The sequence below is a fragment of the Talaromyces proteolyticus genome (genome assembly GCF_021365285.1).
Source record: "Talaromyces proteolyticus strain PMI_201 chromosome Unknown BGW36scaffold_7, whole genome shotgun sequence".
Lineage (NCBI taxonomy): Eukaryota > Fungi > Ascomycota > Eurotiomycetes > Eurotiales > Trichocomaceae > Talaromyces > Talaromyces proteolyticus.
Window position 1 is genome coordinate 2,011,149 of NW_025764283.1, and position 18,633 is coordinate 2,029,781.

General features: G+C 48.4%; 7 protein-coding genes across 7 annotated transcripts; 3 read left to right on the forward strand and 4 right to left on the reverse strand.

Moving 5' to 3' along the window:
* Nucleotides 1-2,814: 2,814 nt before the first annotated feature.
* Nucleotides 2,815-3,510, forward strand: BGW36DRAFT_297396 (uncharacterized protein; the record flags this gene model as incomplete). The annotated part of the gene is made up of 1 exon (XM_046211354.1): nucleotides 2,815-3,510. The coding sequence occupies one exon, from the start codon at nucleotides 2,815-2,817 to the stop codon at nucleotides 3,508-3,510; it is 696 nt and encodes a 231-aa protein (XP_046071540.1).
* A 266-nt stretch (nucleotides 3,511-3,776) lies between these two features.
* Nucleotides 3,777-4,061, forward strand: BGW36DRAFT_381309 (uncharacterized protein). Its single transcript, XM_046216418.1, has one exon. The coding sequence runs from the start codon at nucleotides 3,811-3,813 to the stop codon at nucleotides 4,054-4,056; it is 246 nt and encodes an 81-aa protein (XP_046071541.1). The 5' UTR covers nucleotides 3,777-3,810; the 3' UTR covers nucleotides 4,057-4,061.
* Nucleotides 4,062-4,344: 283 nt separating this feature from the next.
* BGW36DRAFT_398104 (putative endo-1,3(4)-beta-glucanase) lies at nucleotides 4,345-5,490 on the reverse strand (the record flags this gene model as incomplete). Its single annotated transcript, XM_046218367.1, has 2 exons — nucleotides 4,345-5,379; nucleotides 5,437-5,490. The coding sequence occupies 2 exons, from the start codon at nucleotides 5,488-5,490 to the stop codon at nucleotides 4,345-4,347; spliced, it is 1,089 nt and encodes a 362-aa protein (XP_046071542.1).
* Nucleotides 5,491-6,265: 775 nt separating this feature from the next.
* Nucleotides 6,266-8,219, forward strand: BGW36DRAFT_381312 (uncharacterized protein). Its single transcript, XM_046216419.1, has 2 exons — nucleotides 6,266-7,218; nucleotides 7,268-8,219. The coding sequence occupies exons 1-2, from the start codon at nucleotides 6,471-6,473 to the stop codon at nucleotides 7,966-7,968; spliced, it is 1,449 nt and encodes a 482-aa protein (XP_046071543.1). The 5' UTR covers nucleotides 6,266-6,470; the 3' UTR covers nucleotides 7,969-8,219.
* Nucleotides 8,220-8,271: 52 nt separating this feature from the next.
* On the reverse strand, nucleotides 8,272-9,485 carry BGW36DRAFT_381314 (uncharacterized protein). The gene is made up of 3 exons (XM_046216420.1): nucleotides 9,427-9,485; nucleotides 8,944-9,377; nucleotides 8,272-8,894 (listed from the first exon to the last, which is right to left on the reverse strand). Exons 1-3 carry the CDS (start codon nucleotides 9,472-9,474, stop codon nucleotides 8,375-8,377), a joined length of 1,002 nt encoding a protein of 333 aa, XP_046071544.1. The 5' UTR covers nucleotides 9,475-9,485; the 3' UTR covers nucleotides 8,272-8,374.
* Nucleotides 9,486-10,866: 1,381 nt separating this feature from the next.
* BGW36DRAFT_398107 (uncharacterized protein) lies at nucleotides 10,867-11,433 on the reverse strand (the record flags this gene model as incomplete). Its single annotated transcript, XM_046218368.1, has 1 exon — nucleotides 10,867-11,433. One exon carries the CDS (start codon nucleotides 11,431-11,433, stop codon nucleotides 10,867-10,869), a length of 567 nt encoding a protein of 188 aa, XP_046071545.1.
* A 3,765-nt stretch (nucleotides 11,434-15,198) lies between these two features.
* On the reverse strand, nucleotides 15,199-15,829 carry BGW36DRAFT_381319 (uncharacterized protein; the record flags this gene model as incomplete). The annotated part of the gene is made up of 1 exon (XM_046216421.1): nucleotides 15,199-15,829. Exon 1 carries the CDS (start codon nucleotides 15,415-15,417, stop codon nucleotides 15,202-15,204), a length of 216 nt encoding a protein of 71 aa, XP_046071546.1. The 5' UTR covers nucleotides 15,418-15,829.
* Between the last annotated feature and the right edge of the window lie 2,804 nt (nucleotides 15,830-18,633).

The following is an 18,633-nucleotide window of genomic DNA, read 5'->3' on the forward strand; positions in this document are numbered from 1 at the left end:
TTCAGGAACCACAGGTCACGTGCAGAGCTAGCGCGCGGAAGCTTGGCCTTTGTTGTTGCGCCGAGCTTCAAAGCTTCTCACTTGCCTCGCTTTGCTTTGCGATGCGCTGCGTTTGCCTCCGCGACCTCTCCTGTTTCCACCAGAACGCGATCGCTCTCACAATGACCTCGAGACGCAAACACGCTATCTGATTCGCTTCTTTTCTTCACCACTACCGTAATGTATGGCCCTAGACCCAATTGAGCCGTCGCCGCATCATCCCCTCCCTTTCCTCTCTGCGCCCAGTCTCTTCTACCCCTCCAATTTCTTTTCCTGCTCTGCTTCTTTCTTCCTATCTCTTCATCCTCTTCTATACTCTGCATCTTGACGGATAGAAACGCTCGCGACCTCGCTTTTACAGCAACATCTTGATTCTATTCCAAGAGATTCAACTTCTCTTCTTCCATTCTCAGCTACAGCTCTCTGCGCATTCTCGTTCGCGTGTTTTTACACTGTGCAGCAACCTGTCAATTTTCCTGCTGTGGACTTGAATAGACGTTCAATTGTCCCGCGCGACGCGCTGGCACACCACCTCTCTGCAAGCAAACGGCCGACATCCGATGTTTGTCAACACGCTTTCATCTCTCGCCAACAACGCAACCCCTGCAATTCACTCTGAATTACCGACCCGCCTTCGCTCGGGGTATCAAGTTGGCTCAGGTCAAGCTCGATTACGCTTATTCCCTCATAACACATTCTATCACAACTCTTACAAACCAAATCTTCTCGAAGAAATAGGGAAAACAATCAACCACCCCTCACCACTCCAAATCGCGCGCTCGTCAGAAGCCTACAAATACGAACGAAATGGACGATATTACTATGACTGATGCCACCCCAGGCGAGCCAAGCGCTCTTCCGCCCTCATCGCTCAACGCTCTCTACCCTCATATCAGTCGTCCAGCCCCTTTCACTCCTGCTCCACGTAAAGCGAAGACCACATTGAAAAAGACAGATGGACCCTATCGCGTCGAGAAACCGTGGACCCGTCCTCCTCCTCCTCGTCCTAAGTATCATCGATGGGATCCTCGCTTTAGATCCTTGCAGATCGCTCGCGGACAACTGCGTGCTCAGAGATTGGCAGAGGAGGAAGAATCTCGTCGCACTGAACGCCTGAAGAGATATGGGACTAGCGAAGAGGATGTTGCACCTAAACGTCTTCGCCCTACCTATGAGCATGACGGTTCTTTACAAAGACAGGTTATGTTGCCAGGTGCATTTCCCCAAGAGCAAAATGGATCAGCGCCTCATCCGTTTGCAGAGTTTCTTATCGCTCCGCAAGCTCCTGTTCCCGCTCCCACTCGTTGGCGTAGAATCCGTATCCCTGTCAGTCGAATTGCTCTACTTCTTCGCAATGCCAGACGTGGGATCCAGCAAAGTATCCAGACTGGCATGGATTATGTTTCTGCTTTTGCAAACCTCTTTACCAGAACAGTCGAGGAGCACACACCAGCTGTTGAAATTGTTGAAGACGAAGTTCAAGCTGAAACTGAAAATAACGAGGCTGCTACTCAGCTATGTGCTGAATTGACCCAGCATGCCTCTTATGAATCGATTGCTTTGATATCTCATAATGACCCCGTTGCTGCTCAGCTTCAGGCTGAGTTGAGCAACCACGTTTCTCACCTATTTCCACATACAATCGCCCAGTCACACAATGATTTGGAGGTCTCTGCTAACTCCATTTCTGAAGTCCTCAATATGACCAACGAAGTCGCCCAAGAAGCCCATGATGCTCCTATAGCGGATGACAATGCTAGAGCCGTGGGTGATGTGATCTCACGGCCCTCCAACGCAGACGGGACCCGACGGGAGCAGGAAACTCGACCTACTATCGGGAGAATGACAGTACGTCAGCCTGCAGCCATTGACGAAACCAGACCCTGGTATCCTCGCCCAATGATCTCACATAGGCTCAACTATGATTTTGATCGTCCCGAAGATCCTAGTATTATACACGGACGCCGACGTATTCACTTCATCGTTCCTGGGGTGGAATTGACTGAAGCTGAACGTAACTATCTCCGCGAGCAAGCAGATGCTTCTTCAGAGGAAGAAAAAAAAGAAGTAGGAGAAGAGGAAGAAGAAAGACCTGCTTCACCAGCACCTGAAGAAGCCCCAGAAGACCTTGAAGCCTCAGAAGTCGTTTTCGAAGCACCGACCGTTGAGGCTGGTGAAGAAAGAGAAGGAGCTGAACCATCAGACGAAATAGAACGCGATGAAGCAACTGCGGATGTTTCAAATGCCGAAGAGAGCCAGGAGCAGCAGGCTGAAGATACTGCTGATGCTGCTGAAGGGGAGGAAGAACAGCAATATGCATTGATTCCGCCATTGTTACCTTGGTTACGGCGGCCAATCCTCCCCCCTCAAGCACCACACCCACTAGTTCCATCATCACGCCCTATGTCCGAGGCCGAGATCGAAGAAACTCGTGATCTACTCTCAGCTACCAGAGTCACACCCGCCCCGCTCGTCGAGCCAACCCAGCGGCCAGATCTAGGTTTGAACCCAACGACCATTCATTGGTGGGCATCCGACACCCCTATGGGAAGACCAGTGTCGGCGGTCCGCTTATTCCATCCCCACAGTCCACCGGTGAACATTGCGAACCGCACTGCACCTCTCCAACAGACTGAATTCGAAGAAATTCTAAGAGAACAGCGCAGACGTCTAGCTAGAGAGCGCAGCCAGGCTTTGAGACGTAACCGCGTGCCTAGGGGACAACCCGCCGTCAGACCTCTATCCGAAGAGCGTGAAGAACAGGTCGAGGCTGCCATGTCTGCCCCAGCGAACCGTGTCCTAGCATCGACATCCGAAGGCGCCGAATTGACCCCTCAGAAACTACGCACATGCTACCAGGATCTCGCTTGGCTCAACGACGAGGTTATTAACGGCCACTTGGCACTTACCGTCGATTACTTGCGCGCCAAAGCCAGCAATCAAGGACGCGGAGCTGTACCCAAATACTACAACTTCAACAGCTTTTTCTACACCAAGTTACGCGAGGGCGGATACCAAGCCGTTAGCCGCTGGGCTCGACGCGCGAAGATTCACGGCGAGGCGCTATTATCTGTCCAAACACTATTCATTCCGGTGCACCAGAGCTCTCACTGGACGCTCCTTGTCGTGAGCCCGGCCAATCGCACAATCGAGTACTTTGACTCGCTTGGTTCACGCGCGTCAATATTTGCCAATAATGTGAAGGACTGGCTACGCGGCGAATTAGGCGAATTGTATGATGAAGATGAATGGACCGTCCTGCGCACCCAGTCCCCGCAGCAGAATAACGGGAGCGACTGCGGTGTCTTCCTGCTTACCACTGCCAAGGCCGTAGCCCTGGGCCTGGAGCCTACGGTGTACGGGCCTCGTGATGTTCCTCTATTGCGGAGGAAGATTGTCGCTGAGTTGCTGTGTGGTGGGTTTGAGGGTGATTTGAATCCGGTTGGGGGGACGGGAGAGACTCGGCTCTAAAAGACAAACATAAAAAACGTTTCCCCCATCCCCAAAAGGCAGAGCAAAGAGCAATTTGAGGATAAACGTTTGTTCAAAAGCTTTGTGTTCAGTTTGGCTTGTTGGCATGATTCCTTCGGGCGGCCCCTGGATACATATGTTTAATATTCTTCTATTTGGCTGTATGCGATTCAGCGAGCCGCCCGAAACATTTTTCTTTTTCGCGTGCATTATCTGCTGTTTGGTTGACGGCAGGCACTCCGATGCCTTTGTTGTTGTTTACAGCGATAGCATGATGGCGTTATTTGTTTGGGCATTGGCATGAGAAGGCGTTGGTTGATATGCATTGTTTGTTTTGTTTTGTTTTGTTTTTTTTCCTCTCGGTTTTTGCATGTATGTGTGATACCCCGTCAGTCGAGTCGAATCGTCCTCCTGACATGTCTTTTGTTCTCATTTGAGTGTCTTCGCGACGACTTGATTTATTATTTCTTTTTGTTTCTTTATAGGTTTGTTTGTTTGCTTGTGAATAGAGCTGATCTCTATCTAGGCCTGCTAGGCTGTTATTAATGAACTAGTCGTCGTCATAATTCCATTTCTATTGTAAATTTTAGTGAGAGTAGAGTAAGGTATCAGGGTGTAGGAGTTTGAAGGGGTGACGAGAGAATGAAAGGCATGTATTATGGATTGGCTATCAATCTAAGCTATTTATACACGGATTGTATTTGCATCATCCAATTCTGTCATGGCACGTCTAAAAATAATGAAACAGGTTGATCCCTCGTCTATAGACCTGATACCCAGAATCAATCCCAAATCGATGTGTGTCGGATGTGGAGTTTTGGATGTCGGGTTTGATTACATTACCTCTGGTACACCTGGATTTGCGACGCCATCTATACGGCATTTAACATTGCATGGTCTCGGTACATCGCCGGTCTGGTTGTAGGCAACTTCGATCCATTCGATGCCCAAATGAACACTATCACCGATCGTCAGATTCCCTGACCACAGACCGCCGTCGCTCCAGAGGTTGATGAGGAGTCGGCTGGGGTCGACTGGGATTCCATAGGTCATGCTGGCTTGCTGCTGGTTTTCGACATACCAGCGAGACATACTGGGGAGCCAATCTAGTCGATATGTGGACCATGTTGTCCACGGGATAGGTGCATCAACAGCGACCTGGGAACCAGGGATGATGAGATTACGGACTGGATCGTAATCAGGCTGATTTGCGTAGTGGGCTCGAGTAGGAGGCTCAGAAGTCAGGATTTCAATGTCGGACTCGCTGGTTCGAGAGAAGAATGTGAATATCCCAACACATGCGCCACCCGAAGGCATGAACCTTTTTTGTTTGCTTTGCGCGAGACGGGGTGATGAATAAGAGGTAGAAGCAGATACAGTGTGGATTCTCCGATGCAAGCTTCTCTCGTCTCTCGGGGGAGAAAGAATCTGCTCACCGTTTGATAGCAAGCGCAGACGGACTCGTAGCGAAACATGCATGAAATTTTGGATACGACTTTCTATCTCAGCCGTAGAAGAATATCTTTCGAACCTGGTCGTCCGCATCGCGAGAAAAGTCAACCCCCCAGCAGGATGACGAGTGAGATAGACATTCTTGTCCGAATTGACAATTGTAACCGGGAAAAGAGGGGTTCCTCCGCGACCCCAGTCCTGAACAGCCCATTCACTGGCAAAGGGGGTGTCTTTCAGAAGAACAGGAGTGGACTGCGGATCAAAGTTCATGAGCGGAGCCTGGCCTGCTGGGTGGAAGTCATGAGTTCTGGCGGCCGCAGCGTTGAGAGGGACCTGACGAAAGTCCCAGAAGCGGTGGTGCTGGAAGAACCCTGGATCGGGCCCTGAAACAGTGTAGCAATCGCAGTTTGCGATGTTCTGGTTTTGAAGGATAAGTGGGGGCGGCTGGTCTATTTCAACGTGGTTGATGGATACGACGACGGGGACAGCAGTCAGAGCTGCCGATGCGTACAGCAGATTAGTACGCATGATGAGGACAGGCTAGAAGGGTTTTCGGTATAAAATAGGATGTGCCTGGCTAGAAAACGAGTGAAGATGCAACAAAGGTGAGGAAGAGTTTGAAGGGGGCTTGTTTTACAGCTTTACAGCCATGGCAGGAACCCTATCCTCACTCCTTCCGTGCGACTCGAGGAAAGAGCACTGTTGTTGGTGGGACTGCCATAGCCTTGACTACCGACTGACATACAGAAGAAGCCAAGCCTTGCAGCCAAACCACAACCATGAAGTCCTTTATTCTATACCCTATATTCTATTCTTCATGGATTATTCACCATGATAGAACAGGAAGTTATGGAAGTTGTTGTATTGCCCAGTTAGGCAATCGGAAGCCTATTCGGGAATAATTGATGCTATTTTTGGAATGTCACGGATTACGGCCATGTATCGGACATTGTGGGTGCGATGCAACAAACAGCGTCACCGCCAAGCTGTGCTGGGCCAATAGTGGGCCGCCATCGCAGACCGAAAGAGGGGGCAAAACCAGAGTACACCATTCGATTGGCCTAGAGAGCGCCACCGGCCGATAGCGTCAGCCTGACAATGCGCTTGCGGCCCGTATTGTGACGTATTGTTACAAACACGGCGCTAAGCAGCACTAGCTGCTAGTTCGGGCAGACCGATTGGCCACAATGCGGCGCTAGCGTGAGCGCTTGGGCCAGCTGAGAGCCTGAGACGGACGGGTCACGGAGGCGATGACCTTTTGCTGTGCCAGCGCTCTTCCCTTGCGCGAGGTGAGCCTGACCGAGCAAAGGGAGGAAAGGGAGGAGGGAGGCTCGCACAATGGAGACCGCCGGCTTTATCGCCCTCTTCTCCCACTCTTGCCACACTTCCTCCCGTCACAGACTCACCGGCCAGCGCCAGAACTGTATATTCTGTATATTGTCCGCCAAAATTGGCATTCACAATGGATTCTACCGCCTAATTGCCCCCCATACGCCGCCCATTTTACCATGACTGCAACCCTGGAGAGGAGCCTCTCGCGGGCATCGAGTATGTCGATACCAGTATCGAGCCCGCTCCTCTCTGTCCACCACGACCTAACGCCGCCTGCCATGTCCGATCCGGGTATGTTGCACCTCCACGACCGCATAACGTTTCTGGACTCGCGGATCAGCGAGCTACGGTCGACTGTCCTGACGAGAGATGGCTACATCGATCGCCGGAACCGGGAAGACGATTACATTCGACGGGAATTCGTTGCCCAGAGGACCATAACCGAGCGTATCGATGTGAATGTGACGTTGCTGAAGACGGACGTCAACCAGCTCAAGTCGGGGGTGTCGAAGTTAAAGTACGATCTTGGTTCTTTAGGCACAGATACCGCCTTCTTGCGCACCGATGTCGACCGTCTTCAAAACAACGTCCAACAAGTTCAAGCCGAGTTGGAGGCACTGCAAACAGAGGTTGGAGGATGTCGTACGGAGATCAAACAGCTGCATACCGCCGTCAACCTCTTTCGAAGCGAGTTGATGACGCTGCAAGACACGTCGCGTCGTCTGAACAACGCGGCCCAGCGCTTCTCCGTGATGGAGTCTCGCATGGCTCAGATGGAACGCGTGCGATTTAACTCGTTGGCCAACACAATTCACGCGCCAATCAACCCGGTGCCCAAGATCGATGAAGATGGAACACTCCGCTATCCAGATTACTTCCCTACCACGGTCTGGAGGTTCTGGTGTTTGAAGAAGCGAAGTCGAGGTGAGCAGGTTGATAAGATAAGCAAGTACCTTTCTAACATAACAAACAGCCCGTCGTCTCGTAGAGCTCGCTGAGTTTTACGAGTTGGAGGGATTCGAATACTGGGGTCGCAATCATCGAGAAGACTTGACGTCTTATGATGACAGCGACTCCAGCGATTCTAGTGACCGACCCAACAATCTCACACGTTCCGAAGCAACTTATCAATACCCAGAAGCGTGCCATCAAGCTCTTGCTGCTACCTTGGGATTGAATTACTATAAGATCCGGAAGGAAGCTGGCGAGGGCCCCAACGCGCATATAACGCGTCCGGCCAAGCGGTATCCCGATGAAACTGCATTGAGCAATCATTCGGCTGGAAAGCCAAAGCCTGAGAAAAGAGCGCGACGGCCGGGCGATGTACCGCCAACGGTACTCGAACGACTTATCACTGGCGTTCCCTCTATTGTGTCGAAGTCGGTGTCGTCGGAGCATGAGGATAAGTTAGCCTGGCGCGCGCCAGGCGGCGGATCTGAGATATCCGACGAGACCATGTTCAAGCTGAAGGGAATATTGTCTGGCGAGGTCGGCGCGATTTTGCGAGCTATTGAACGTGGCCGTCTACACGTGCGGTCTGAGCACATGGACATTTCGCCGACAGAGTCGAAGCGCGAGGAAGCCGTCAAGGCCGACGACGCCATGTCGGCGTATACTGTGCCCACGGAGATATTGTCTCCAAGCGAGAAGCTTTTAGAGACGACTAGTCCATGACCTCACACCTCATCTACATCTCGTCCACATCTACCCATTTACCCCATCTACTACATATTATTTTATTTAGCGATTCGGCGTTTAACGATTCACGTGGTGATACCATTGCATTGGAGGAGTTATGGCTTGTCAGGATATTCTGACTGTACATACCTATATAAAAAGGGATGGGTTGACCGTATTTTAGTGCGTCTATCTGTATATAGATATTAGATACACTCGACGATCAATACATACCTGCTGCTACTACATTCATCCTTGTAAAGACTACAATGGTTTTAATCGTAATAGTATACGTGAATTTATCGGTCTAGAATGTCATTCTCATCAATTGATACCCAACTCTACATCAGAACTTTCTGTGTTGATAATAAATACACGTATAATACATATACAAGATACCTGTCTATTCATCTGTTTGGACCGTAACGCGACTTTCACCTTCATCCTCGTCTTCACTCCCTTCATCTCCCGCACTATCCTTGCCGTCCTCGCTATCCTCATCTGAAGTTGACGACATCGACGATCCCTCACTACTCGTATAATCCACCTCTTCCACATCCACCTCGTCCTCACTCTTCAAATCCGGATTCTCTCGCAGATACACCTCCTCAAGCACAAATCCTTCCTCCTCGTCTATCCTCTGCGCGGGTTTATCCAAAACATACACTGTCGGAAACTCCAACACCGTTCTCCCACGCAGGACATCCGATAACGTACTTTCCCGCTCCAACGGGACGAGAACGACTTGGCGAGGGGTGGGGGTAGATTGGCGATGGAGGTAAAAATAACGCTCGCCCTCCTCTTTCACAGCTGGAAAGACTCGAGTGTAGGCTTGATCGAGCGGCGTCGTTTCGAGACAATTCTGTAGAACCCTCTCTTTCGTTGCTGAGATCCATTCCACCGTCCAATTCAAACACTTGTGCCTGTCATAATCAGCGCCGACTCTCGCTAGAGATTAAAAGCAAAGTATACTTCTGATGCACCCGCGACGCATTGTCCTTCCGCCGACTCAACCCCCTCGGCGCCCTAACGAGTTTGACGCCCGCCATCTGGACAGCCTTTAAAAACGCCGCTTCGCCTTTAACCAGCCTCCCGCCCTTATTATTATTATTGTTGTTGTTGCTCCTTTTCCTCTTTCCATCCTGCGCGAGCATATACTCATGCTCCAACTCGATCCCCCTCCGTTCCGCCTCCCGCTCGGCGCGCTCGAGGGACCGCTCGATACCGGTGATAAAATTGAAATCGCGATCCAGCGCATCGGGGGTCGCGAGCTGAGGACGGGCTAAGTATGCGGCCGGGTCGCGCTGCCCGGTGCATTGCGACCATTTCTTGTGTTTGCGTGTGCAGGGCAGCGAGCAGGTGCGCACGAGACAGCGCGGACAGCGGTATTTCGGGGGGAGGTGTGGCTAACTTGTTAGTTTTATCAACAGTAATAAATAATAAAAGGGAGGTGACGGACCAGATTGCGCAGAGGTCGCTGAGGAGAGGGCCTGTGGAGGACATGGTTTGTGTTTAATGTTGCGAGTGACGTTGGGAAGAGATTGCGATAAAAATTGTTATGGGTGGCTTATCGATAAGCTAGCTCTCTCTACACTACGAAACAACTATGATGATTACAGCTCGATGTAAGTATCTGAGTTTTGAATTAAAGGTACAGTTAGTATACTTTTAGATATCAACCACATTTATTATTCTTATTTCGCACTTTACGGTCAGGTTGTAAAATTGGAGCTGTGCCGCAGTGTCTAATGTCTCCGCTACTAGAGTACATGTAAATATAATATTGTAGGCCAGATTTAGGGCTTTGTGTATGTACATGTAGAACATTTAGTGTAAAAGGACAAGCTTACACCACTGTTTATAGTTACAAATACATGTTCTACCTATCCCAGTACTTCCAGCATCTGCCTGTTAGCAAGCACTTGAACCAATCATGATGCGCATACTGTATTACATCGCCATGCAGTCTCATTTTTATCGTCTACTTCGAGATACAGTCGAGAGGTCCCGGTGCTCCGAATCCAGTTTTTCTCTTCTAATTGCATTTATAATTCAATAGTATAGAAACTATAAACCTGTTGACGAATTCATGTTGATCGGACCGAAGCACATTCACATGATCGACGATCAGCCAGATATATCTGACTCACCCGAAAACTCCCATGCGTTCCGATCGATTCTCGTACTACTAGAAATGCAGAGTAATATTATGAGAAACAAGGAATAATAAATAATAAAATAATAAATGATCGATGACGTTTGCACAGCCTGAGCAGTGCCCCGAGGCTTGATGTCTACGTGGGGTAATTACATATGCAGCGATAACGGAGTTAAGAGATAGATAATGGTTGTATTGATCGGATCCGACAGATCGTATGCTAAACTAGTAAATATGCTATGCTACGCTAACAAATGCGATGGTATTCGGGTATTCGCTGGCCAAAAGGCGTACATGAGGGGTATATTGCTCAGGTAAACATGAAGATGACGAAGATGGCGAAGATGAAAGAAAAATGATCGGGCACAAACAGGCAGTGCCCCGCTGAACAGCAAAGATTAAGTAAAAGAATAGGTCAGATAAAGCAACCACAGGTGAAGGCGCAGAGGATCGGTGAGAAAGGTATGAGTCAGAGTCTCATCGCGACGAGGCGGTGAATGCGGCGATGGACGATTGGTGGGGTCCACAGGTCTAGTTCGGATGCGTGTTGTATTGTTGTGTGTAGTTGTTGTGGTGGTGGCGTATAGCCGGTACCGTATTGTAAGTAACGGCCGTACCTAGTATACGAGTACACCGCGGCTATGCCCTACAGCCTTTTTGGCTGTAGATGTGGTGGTAGAATGGATGGAGAGACAGCGCCAGCGCGTCCAGAAGCAGAAGCAGAAGTTAACGTAACGTTAATAGCGAGTAGTCTTCGACCCAGACGAGGGCGACCGCCGCTTCTTGCTGTCCGAGGATGAGCGTCTCTTTTTGTGTTTCGCGTTTTCGCGCTCTGCGGCAGCCAACTGGGCGACCTTGAAGGCCTGTTGCGCGCGGGCGTGTGCGTGCACATGCGCAAGAAAACGCATGCGCTGCTCGTCCTCGGCGGCGGCGGCACGCATTAGCTGGATCTGCTCCTCGGTGGTCATGTCGAGCGGATCTGTCGCGGCAGATTCCTCGACGACCGCGCTGCTGCTGTCGTCTGGGGGAGAGGTTGCTGAGGAGTCGATGAAGAGGTCTTCGTCGGACAGGTACGAGCTGGCGGTGGACTCGCCCGAGGACTGGTTCCAGAGCGACGGCCGGTTGGGCCACGAGGGAAACGCGCAGGCTGAGCTCATGCCCATGGTGCTGGAGAAGGAGGACTTGCGCGGTGTGATATCGAGGAGTGAGTCGTTGGGCGTTGGAGGCGGCGCTGGCGGTGGTGGAAGTGATGATGGGGAGGGTGATGACGAGGCACTGCTGCCGAAACTGAAGGCGAACCTCATGGTGTGTGATTTTGTGTGATTTTGTGTATGGTGGAGGAGATCCGGGGAAGTGGAATAGCCTGGGGTCTTATAGAGTATACTGGATGTATGGAATGTTTGGAGTACCGAAAGCTTGTGATTGTTCGGGTGGAGGGCTGTTCCGGTAGGCTGCTCCGGTGGGCCAGGCTGCTCCGAGGATTATCGTGCCCTAAGTGAGGCGGAGGGTGGATATGAATATGAATATATGGGTATAGTAGAGCAGGGCTCGAGGTTGAGGTAAAATAATAAATAAGAATTAATAAGAAACAAGAAAATAAGAATAAAGTGCTTGATCGCGCGATAATAAAGAGAATGATAATATACGCCGCGCAAAGAGCGGTGACGGTGACAGGAAACGGCCCCTGGCAGGCAGTGGGATGCAACAAGCGGACGCCGAGGGCTTGCAGTAGTGGAGAGCCCCGTGGAGCGTCGATGTGACGGTCAGCCAGCGGTGGGGGTCTCGCTGTCAAAGTCGGTGACTGAGTCCAGACTATCGTGTCGATTGGGCCGTGGCCGCACTGAGTCTGCAGTTGCCGGCAGATGACAGTCCTGAGTCAGCCCTGTCCAGTTGTCCAGTCAATAAGGCGATATATATGTCGGAGTAGAGACGAGTGACAATAGTGAAGCCAATAAATACGCCGCTTTCTGCTTCCGGCAGCACACGGCGTTGTCGGAATGCGAGATCAACCCTTGCGGTGAGCAATGCACGATCGATCTGGACAACACTTTTGAAGAGCGGTGACTCATGCAGTTAAGACTGAAGTCGCAAACGGTGTGCTGATTAAATGTTGCCAACGATCAATTGTCAACTCAACCACAGACGGTCCGGGCCGCGATGGGAGTTCGCTCTATATACACCGGCTTCTCCTATTTTCAATCAAATTATAATAACAATAATATAGTATAATTTAATATGGATTCATCATTTTTTCCAGCCGATCGGGACGTAGAACAATCCTTCGCTCCAGGAACCGCGTTGCTGGAGCGAATTCGCAGCTAGTCCATTTCATTAATTATTAAATTATCTGGGCTTGCCGCATTCTGAATCGCGCCGCACTGATTGTCCCGATTAGGCAAGACGGTTCCATCCTATATCCTATTATCCCTTAATAGCCGATTTAATAATATGTACTATCATACCCAGAATCCTGGTAGGACCTACGCGGCCGCTAAAGCAAGCGTCCCCAGAAGCCTGGGTGCCTTGCCGTTGGGCCTATTAAAGTAAAATCTGCCCAGTCTGGATAGAATACATTGTGGGATAGGAAGAGACGCCTTGCATGGTGATGTATATGTTTATGTATGTTGCAAGATTCTTGCACACATCGGTCATGTTCACTACCAGATCGTACACATCATGCGCCAGGAAGAGTGGACAAAGAGTGAAAAAGAGTGGAGGGAATATTCCGAGGATCTCATCTGCACATTCCAGCCACAGGAAGAATCCCCCTTTATTCCTGTATCCGTAATAGTACTATCCTACATTATTCTATAATTCGATTGGCAGCGCTAGCCCGGGGAAGCGCATAGCGCCTCCGCAACCATGGATCCGATCCGTCGGGTCTGATTTTTTTCTTTTTTCTTTTGTCTGGACTCTTGCCTCGGGAGAAATAATGAAATGTGATTTCGCATTGTTCTCTTTACAGGTAGTTAACCGCTACCATGGAAGACAAAAAGCTACCGAGGCTTCGGTCCGGCGTCGGCTCTGGCCCGACAAGGAATCACAGGCCTGGGGTAAGTTGCCGATGGGGTTCCGGCGGCTATTGTCTGCGTGCGGATTTTCTTTATTATGGTCATTCTGATCATTCCTGATGTCGACAAAGAGTAGGACACTACCAAATCAAACAATGAATCGATCATGTACGCCACAGCGCCGCTTGAATCATTGTACATGAGCTCGGATTCCCCGACATACCATACCCCCCCCAAACTGATCGGCCTAAGTATTCGGATGTATCACATTCCTGTCTAAACATGTCCTTCAACCTTGATGTCCTTGCGTCGTGGCGAGTATTCATCTTGCATGAGAGGAGTGGACGATTACCGTGCATAAGTGCGGTACCCGTCCGCCACTGCGTTCAGCCACAGCTGGTGCCCCTAGTCTCCGATCTGAATTGTAATACGTAACATCTCAATTTTAATAACATTGTCCAAACAGGCTACGGAGTACTTCCGTCGTAGGTGGGAGTACTCCCGCTTCCGCGACACACTAACAGCGCCATTGTTATGTTGGCGTGGTCTGGATCACCCTTTCCTGACTCTACCAACACTTGGCTTATCTTATAGTAAATTATCATGAAATAAGCTATCGGCCACTAGGACGAACCGCGTGTATGCTGCAACGGTGTTCATTTGACATTAATGTTACATGGTTCAACTTGGACAATAGTAACGCTCCGATCAGGATGACCAACACCGCCATTTCGCACCAATAGGGATTCTTATAGCACTATAATAAATAATAAATAAGTGATAATAATTTGGCGGAATAGTTATAATGAACGCGATAATAATGAACCGACATGGATGTCGTCTTCTAGAAGCGGCGCGGAACGGAGCTGAGCAGTTAGTTAAATAACAATAATATTTATTGATAATTCGATCTGCAGTCAGGTCAGTTCAGCATTGATAATGTGTGATGTGATTATAGAGCATGGCCCCAGCAGTTAACCCCAGCAGTTACATATGTGTTGGTTACATATTTTTGGATGCAGCCACCGTTGAATGTCGGGGTGATGTTTTACACTGACACTAATATTTTCGCTCCCTCCCGCTCTATCACATTTTTATTTATTATTTTATTTTGTACGATTGCTATGTTATTTGTCATAATTACGAGTCGATCGCGGAATGCCATCCGTAACCCGTGGGGATTAGCTTCGCGGGGGCCGCTCTAGTTCCCGGCTGTACACTTCCATCACTGTCTATCACCATTCATATTATTCAATGTTCATCGGCAGACCGCTGATTCTTATACCCTTTCATGCACGAGGTCGAATTATTAGAAATGATTTCCAGTAGTACAAGCCAGCGGAAGCGGCCCGTAAGCCCACAGCCAGTAGCCTACGGACTCCGGAGTATTCGTTCTGAGTCAGTCTCAGTCAGACGGGTAGCGGGCCGTATTTACTATCCGTATTTAGACGCAAATCTCTCCTATTATTCGTAAATCGATAATCACCACTCATAATTTGTCAACTGAGATGTGATCGTCGATTCGCCCGTGTGCACAAAGAATGCGGAGGTGCGGATAGCGGGACCGCCTTGTTCTTCAGCATCACTTGCCACGCCCCCTGCGTCGATCATCGATTCGTGGCAATTGCTGGCCGCTGCTGGCCACTGGATGGCCTGTCCGAGTAATGTGATGCCGCGGAGACTGCTGACTGGAGGTAGTAGACTGGCAATCACCGTGATAACAAACGATAGTCTAGTTTAAGAGCCTGAACCGCCGAAATACGATCCCACGCTGACCAGCCATCTATTCATTATTCACTATACCGCGTAGTAATTATTGTCATCGGGGACTGTCACATCTCTTGTGATATGTATTATTAATGGTGTGTCAGATGGCCAGGATAAATCATAATAATAGGTAGGCAGAAATTATACAGCGACTGCTGCTGTGCAACCGCACGATCTATTTCTGGCCATTTCTGGCGCGTAGTGCGCTAGCCCTACATATGCATCGCGATACCTAATCACCAATAAATCTGTGGCAAGATAATAATTATTTAGTACTAGTATTTTTATAAATTGCTAATAAATCTGGTTGATTGATAGATCTACTATAGAGTGAATTCTAATATACACATCAAGACAATAGGAAGGTGTCCAGCTTATCTTATCACGCGATAACTGAATGTCTCCGAGGAGATTTCGGAGTTTCTCTCCTTGGATATATTCCATGTTCACTGGATGTATTAACTTACTGGATATTTTACTGAATGCCTTATCAAGGTGACTTGTTGACATATGTAACGTGCTGTGCAATGATACGCACAGTGCTTCACCGCCACAGGGTCATCACTTGACAACGGGATTTGACAGCAGGATTTGACAACAGGATTCGGGTCGATATCATAATCATAACATGCGCGATGTCGAGATCCTTTATACGTAAATCCTGCAATTCATGTATGGTGTGGTTACGCTATCGATAGGGTTATTGACAACCGCCGTCCGCGCCCGAATTGCACGTGCAAAACCACCTACGTCATGAGGATTACCATCCTGCGCAGGGAAAGTGAATGGTTACTCCTTCCTATTCAGTCGTGTGCAGTACTTATCTAACTAATAATACTATCATCATTATAATACAGCGTACAGAGTATGTGGAATCGATCAAGATTGTATTAGGAAGGAGAGATATCCAACAGTGAATCAGTGCAACCCTGTCTACGAAACGTCGCAGCCCGATAGTAGCCCGATAGTAGGCCGGCAATAGCCCAGCCAGGTGTCGGAGACTCAGAGCTGACACAGAAAATCCTATTCTAACTAAATAATAATATTCGGAAAATATTGTCATCAAACCTACAGTACCAAGGCACGTCGAAGGTTGGCTACTCAATCGAGTAGTCTATTGCGCCGCGTATCCTTACGTCCATACATTACTTACCGTACCGTCACACCTGTACACGGCATTAGCCGGCGAACCTACTTCGCTTTTCCCGAGGCCGATTGATTTATCAATATTTGGTACGCTAGAGAATCATAATTCAAGATGAATACATTGCCGAATTTCCTTGTCAGCTTGTCAGCCTATTAGGCTAAACTGAACTGCATGGACAACTGGCGGTCTCTGATCTTGAGCAGCCATTTGCGGAACTTCCACTACATACCAGCCTTGACATTATATTTAGTAATTAGTGCTTTAATATTTTCCATTCGAACATCTAATATTCACTCTCGAGCCTCAACTAGAGCGCGATGTTCCGCGGTGCGACCGTTTAACTTTCATTCTTCCATTCTCCCATTTTCCGTTTTCCCGGTTGAAACCTTCCCACAGTTGAACATTGAATAGATTTTTTTTCCGGTCCGGCAACCTTGACGTTGATAAATTGCTAATTAGGTTACGCAACTCCTCCGGCGCCCCGACTTGACTGTGCGGTGAAGTTTGCCTCGCGACATTTCGGAATCTTCCCCGCATCTGACAAATCTCGTGGGGGACGTGGGGTTTTGCCATTATTTGGTTCAGTAGTATGTTGAGATAATCGAGTGGTAATGATTGTTGTCGACTGGGAAAATGATCTAGAGCATCTCATAGCTGATGATCGCCTCAACAGTTTGTAAATAAAGAAGGGGAGTTGATACGTGCACCCCGATTTTTACAGCGTACACCCGAACTAATTTTTTTTGAGTCTAGCTGGAAATAAATTTTCTTAGTAAAATACTAATAAATTTGGTCGCTTTTTGGCCCATATAGAAATTTTCAATTCCTCGATTTTGAAGCGATTTTTGACCGAATTAAAGTGATTGAGGTGTACGTAGTAAACTTGTAGGGGGTCAAATTCACCGCCAAATTAATATAATAAACTAGATTACGGTGCACATCCATTCTTAACTAGAAGTCATATTTGCCTAATAAAAACATGAAAATTCATTTTTATGGTGTTCTAGATAACCGCCTAAGCCTCATCCTCAGTCTCATCGCCATATTGAAGCATGTCTAGGGGTTCCAAAGCCTCTATATTGAGACCCTCCTGAGATTGAGTATGCTAAGATCCCAATATTGCAACTGGCTGCGAGGGCGGGCCACTAATGACGTTATAAAACGTGCTTCTCAGCGGGATAGAAGCCCAGTCAAAGTAGAACCTTATTGACTCAAATTCGCTGCTATTTTCCCTAGTATTGAGCAATTCCGAAGTCGTTGATATTGCACACTTTCTACTTGACGCCAAATTTACCCCTATATCGATATTCGGGGGTGGCGCACTGCTACTTCCAATAACGCTGCCTGCACCGCTTGTATAGACCGTGTGTTGATTATCTCGCTGCGCGCGTATAACGCTAGTAACGTGCATAGATTGACGCGCAGATTTATCGACTCACTCCTCCAATATAGCGTTCCTGCGCGTTGAGGTCTTTCAATACCCTTTTTTATACGCTGTAGGCCTGCCGCGGCGTTTCTCAACAACGGTAGGCTCCAGAGCGTGAAATTCGGACGCCTCAGGCACGTCAATTCGATTGTCATATGAGTAGCAGCTTCGGGTTCGGTCAAATAGCCAATAGAGGTGAATTTTGGATAATAATATAGGCTCATATTATTGTCGGCTTCGTCGCAGAAACAGCTTGCTTGATCCACTAGCGAGGTTATACTGAATTGTTCGGGATTCTCGCCTTGTGAGGCTATACCAGGAGGACGCCAGTAGGAAGGAGGTCAGGGATGGCGATTCGGACATTTTTACAACATCAAAAAGCGTTGATTTGAGCGTTTTAGATAGTTCAATATAAAGTCAAGCTGATTTATACCCCCCCCAGGCTGCACCCTGGGGGTGATTTGTTAGTATTGGCAAGAAGCGATGAAAGACTTGAAAATTTTTATAATTTGAAGAAACGATCAATACTACTAGTAAATTATTAGAAACGCTGATTACACGCCTTACCCAAAGAAAACTAGTTCGGATGTACGCTGTATTTTGTCGGGTGCACGTATCAACTCCCATAAGGAAGCTGTAAGTTGTATTAGGCTTTTCAATTCACACTTGAAGATACCGCTATTAAGAGTGGGACCAACGTTGGAATCTTGATTAGGCTGGCAATTGGAAATCTCTCACGCTTATCAGACAACCTCTAATATATTTCCACAATTCTATGAGCTAAAAGAATATACCCATAAGGGCTATGAGAGCCACATGCTACAACGCCTTGCAAGTGCCGCTTTACATGTTTTGCAACTCTTCGACTTTCTCTCGGCGCCACTCCCGTACCCTAATCTATACTAGGTTTAGACTGGTATTTAGGTAATTTACGATACGTACGGACGTACTAGTACAATGATTTGGTAAGCTAGTCATGGTTTGTAACTTAGTTGTCTATACTACTATCAACATACCCAGCCGTCGTTTGGGATTATATTCGTTCAATATGACCTGAGCCGCGCCATTAATTAGATGAACTTTAAGTGGTTTCGGAGTATCAAACGTTGTCTACGTCATATCTGTGCCTAGATGAGCACTATGCTAGAACACA